General features: G+C 44.6%; 1 protein-coding gene across 1 annotated transcript in view; it reads right to left on the reverse strand.

Moving 5' to 3' along the window:
- The window catches only part of LRRC66 (leucine rich repeat containing 66), a 14611-nt gene that overhangs the window by 3591 nt on the left and 9257 nt on the right, over positions 1-1763 (reverse strand). The window contains 1 exon segment of the mRNA XM_003794625.2: positions 172-361. Coding sequence (XP_003794673.2) covers positions 172-361 — 190 coding nt within the window.

Consider the following 1763-nt stretch of genomic DNA (forward strand, 5'->3'; position numbering starts at 1 on the left):
TTTTTTTTGCAATTTTTGGCTGGGGCTGGGCTTGAACCTGCCACCTCTGGTATATGGGGCCGGCACCCTACTCCTTTGAGCCACAGGCGCCGCCCTGGGACTACGTTTTTTAATGTGCATTTTTCAGTCCAAAGGGAACCATTTCAGAGAGAAGTGGTCCTACTGACTTACCTATAGACTTATTGCAAATTACATTCCAGTTTTCCCTCCAGGATTCAGAAATGACCTTTTGGAAGGCTGCCATGCTGTTGTCACAGTGCCAGGGGTTATCAGCCAAGTCAACCTCCAGATGGGGAAGTTCTAGAGCCATGGTCATCATCGGTGGGATGGCCGTCAGGGCATTGTTGCTGAGGTCTACAATCTGTTGGAGCAGAAACAAATTTAGGACAGACTGTGAATAAAGACAGAGACAGAATAAACGAGCCACAGAAAGATATTTCTCTGTGGAGGCAATATGACTTTAGCACTGGCTTGAGAGTCCGAAAATCATTGGTTTTAAATTTCTGCACTACCCCTAAAAACTTGCAAGTCTTAGCAAATTGACTACTCTCTATGAGCCTACCTCCTAGGGTTGCTGTAAGGATTAACTCTAGGTGAAAGCTTTAAGTTTGGTGCCTATAACGGCCACTCAGTCATTTTCTTTTCTTTTTTCCTACAAGTTGTAATTTGTACTCTTAAATAAATCCTAGATTCTGATGTTATCAAGGTCTAGAATTGGATACCAGGTCAAGAATTTCTAGAAGCATTGAAAGTGGTAGAAGATACTGGATGATGAGAACATAGAAGAATTATGGTCTATCAGAAGCACCAAAGAGAGACCCTTTGCATCAAATAGTGTCAAAAACAGTAGTACATTCCTCTGTATTCATGGCTATTCAGAACATGTAACGTGACTAGTTTTTCTAGTCTGATCAGAAATGAAGGAGAAACTGGAGAAGAAAAGGGCTTCAGTGGCTTTACCAACACAGGATCTATTGACATTGGACATGGCAATGGCAGGGTCCACCAGGGAAAGCACAGCTAGGCCCCACTCTAGTTACTGTTTATAGGACACGGCTGTGTAGCAGACACGCTACGGGGTGCTTTGCATACATTTCCTCTGATCCTCCTACCATCATCTTCATTTTCTCCCTTTTACAGTGGAGGAAACTGGGCTGGGCCACAGGGACCTGGTACACAGCAGGTGCTCAATGAAGACTGGAAAGAGTGAATGAATAAAATGGCAGAGCTGAGATGTGCTCTGACTTTGCAGCTGTGTGACCTCCACCAGAGAACACACTCTACTTGGAACTCGAGCCTCCACGCCCACGAGAGTGAAGGGGGCTGATTGGAGGAGGCTGGAGCTGAGGCACCAGGGTAAGTTCAGGGGGTTTGGGTGGGGCAGGTGTGCAGTAGGAGAAGAGAAAATCATCACAAAGAAATGCAACCCTTGCTTTAAGATAAGAGGAATATGGATGAAAGCCAGGAAGGCTGAATGTTATCAAGGCCAATCATTCTATAGACATCAGGGAAAAATAAGCATGTAATTTTGGGTTGCATGAATACCTAAGAAGAGCTCGTTCAAGCAAACAACCACACAGGACCACAAACAAGACCACTACATGTAGATTATTTTGTGAACTCAGGTAGGGAGGGTAAATCTTGTAACATTGAGTAGCCAAGCAATGTTGACTCTCAAAAGAAGGTTGCCAGAAATTAGAAGCAGGAGCCTTGGATTAGGAAGAAAAAAACACTTGGCTTTGGCCCAGCCTTGGCAAGGATCC

The sequence above is a fragment of the Otolemur garnettii genome, unplaced genomic scaffold (assembly GCF_000181295.1).
Source record: "Otolemur garnettii isolate 467f Iridium unplaced genomic scaffold, OtoGar3 scaffold00083, whole genome shotgun sequence".
In the NCBI taxonomy this organism is placed as follows: Eukaryota; Metazoa; Chordata; class Mammalia; order Primates; family Galagidae; genus Otolemur; species Otolemur garnettii.